The sequence below is a fragment of the Penaeus chinensis genome, chromosome 28 (genome assembly GCF_019202785.1).
Source record: "Penaeus chinensis breed Huanghai No. 1 chromosome 28, ASM1920278v2, whole genome shotgun sequence".
In the NCBI taxonomy this organism is placed as follows: Eukaryota; Metazoa; Arthropoda; class Malacostraca; order Decapoda; family Penaeidae; genus Penaeus; species Penaeus chinensis.
The window spans coordinates 9,511,420-9,513,919 of record NC_061846.1 but is presented as its reverse complement, the minus strand read 5'-3'; the positions used below and the strand labels follow the sequence as shown (position 1 = coordinate 9,513,919).

The following is a 2,500-nucleotide window of genomic DNA, read 5'->3' as shown; positions in this document are numbered from 1 at the left end:
GGAGAAAATTATACCAATGATATTAATCATCAACAGTGATTCACTGTTGTAATAATGATCCGACAAACTGAAATGTTCCTTTGAAAATTCAGCGCACGAAAGTGATGCAATAATAATATAGTCTAGTGAAGTATATTAATAAAACACTTTCAACGAGACTGTGACAATCGTTCGTGGCGGTGAGAAAGAATTCGATGAATAAGTATCATTAGAATTCATTTCGTAAAAAAAAAAATATTTTCGTTTTTTTTTTCGTTTTTTTTTTTTTTAGGGGGGGAGGGTGCATTTGTCTTTCTTTCTTTAAAAAATAACGTAAATTTATTTCACATGTTTACCGACTGGCTTTAAAGATGAGTTTAAAATATTTCTTGAAAGTGGAAGTTGATATTTACTGCAAATAACTTTTTTGCTTTAGCCAAGAACACGTCAGCACTGTGATTCCTTTGTCCAAGTTAATATATTAGCTGATATTAGCTGAGTTAATGGTTGTCGAATAATATATCTATCTATTTAAACGAATTCTCCAAATCTGAAATGACCTGAAGTGAATCAATTGTAAACTTAGTTTTATTATTCAAAGCCATGTATGCTTTGAAGCGGGAAGAGAACGACAGAAAAAAAACCCAGAGATAAACAACTGCCCGTCAAGACCCATTACCTCTTTTCTGGACCCAACGAGGTAGACGTGCTGTGGGTGATGCTATGAAATCTGCCGTAATTGTTCTTGCTGTTGGCGATGCTGCGAGATCTGCTCTATTTCACCGTTTGAATCATTTTGCTGTTTTCCTCCTTGGCTTCTCTGTCTTTCTTGGTGAAGCTGTGATGCCTGATTTGTGCTCTCGTTCTTCAGTGTTCCATCATTCCGCTTGTGATGCTGTGAATCCTGATGCGTTTCCTTATTCTGTTGATTGTGCTGTGAAGCTTGTTCTGTTTCCTCCTGGGGTTCCTCTTTCTGCTGCTGATGCTGTGAAACTAGGTCTTGATACTGATGTGAAATGTGCTGTGTTTCTTCCCGGTTGTGTTCTGAAACTTATGTTTGATGTTGCTGTGAAACTTTTTCTTGCTGAAGCTGTGAAACCTGTTCCTGAAGAAGCAGTGAAACTTGTTCTTGGTTAAGCGCTGAAATTTGGTTTTGGTGAAGCTGTGAAACTTGTTCTTGAAGCTGTGAAGCTTGCTGTGTTTCTTTCTTCTGCTGTGAAACCTGTCCTTGGTGAAGCTGTGAAACCTGCTCTTGAAGCTGTAAAGCTTGCCGTGTTTCTTCCTCCTGCTGTGAAACTTGTTCTTCAATATTTGAAGCTTGATGTGTTTCCTCCTCCTGCTGTGAAACTTTCTTTTGATGAAGCTGTGAAACTTGCTGTGTTTCTTCCTCCTGCTGTGAAACTTGTTCTTGCTGTAGCTGTGAAACTTGTTCCTGATGAAGCTGTGAAACTTGCTGTGTTTCTTCCTCCTGCTGTGAAACTTGTTCTTGCTGAAGCTGTGAAACTTGTTCCTGATGGAGCTGTGAAACTTGCTTTGTTTCTTCCTCCTGCTGTGAAACTTGTTTCTGATGGAGCTGTGAAACTTGCTGTGTTTCTTCCTCCTGCTGTGAAACTTGTTCCTGATGGAGCTGTGAAACTTGCTTTGTTTCTTCCTCCTGCTGTGAAACTTGTTCTTGCTGTAGCTGTGAAACTTGTTCTTGCTGTAGCTGTGAAACTTGTTCCTGATGAAGCTGTGAAACTTGCTGTGTTTCTTCCTCCTGCTGTGAAACTTGTTCTTGCTGAAGCTGTGAAACTTGTTCCTGATGGAGCTGTGAAACTTGCTTTGTTTCTTCCTCCTGCTGTGAAACTTGTTTCTGATGGAGCTGTGAAACTTGCTGTGTTTCTTCCTCCTGCTGTGAAACTTGTTCCTGATGGAGCTGTGAAACTTGCTTTGTTTCTTCCTCCTGCTGTGAAACTTGTTTCTGATGGAGCTGTGAAACTTGCTGTGTTTCTTCCTCCTGCTGTGAAACTTGTTCCTGATGGAGCTGTGAAACTTGCTTTGTTTCTTCCTCCTGCTGTGAAACTTGTTTCTGATGGAGCTGTGAAACTTGCTTTGTTTCTTCCTCCTGCTGTGAAACTTGTTTCTGATGGAGCTGTGAAACTTGCTGTGTTTCTTCCTCCTGCTGTGAAACTTGTTCCTGATGGAGCTGTGAAACTTGCTTTGTTTCTTCCTCCTGCTGTGAAACTTGTTTCTGATGGAGCTGTGAAACTTGCTGTGTTTCTTCCTCCTGCTGTGAAACTTGTTCCTGATGGAGCTGTGAAACTTGCTTTGTTTCTTCCTCCTGCTGTGAAACTTGTTTCTGATGGAGCTGTGAAACTTGCTTTGTTTCTTCCTCCTGCTGTGAAACTTGTTTCTGATGGAGCTGTGAAACTTGCTGTGTTTCTTCCTCCTGCTGTGAAACTTGTTCCTGATGGAGCTGTGAAACTTGCTTTGTTTCTTCCTCCTGCTGTGAAACTTGTTTCTGATGGAGCTGTGAAACTTG

General features: G+C 40.7%; 1 protein-coding gene across 1 annotated transcript in view; it reads right to left on the bottom strand.

Moving 5' to 3' along the window:
* Nucleotides 1-700: 700 nt before the first annotated feature.
* The window catches only part of LOC125039963 (transcription factor SPT20 homolog), a 6,738-nt gene continuing 4,938 nt past the window's right edge, over nucleotides 701-2,500 (bottom strand). The window contains exons 2-3 of the mRNA XM_047634368.1: nucleotides 1,055-2,500; nucleotides 701-964 (exon numbers count right to left, since the gene is read on the bottom strand). The exon at nucleotides 1,055-2,500 is cut by the window's right edge and continues 69 nt beyond it. Of these exons, the coding sequence (XP_047490324.1) occupies nucleotides 701-964; nucleotides 1,055-2,500 (1,710 nt within the window). The remainder of the gene's footprint in view (nucleotides 965-1,054) is intronic.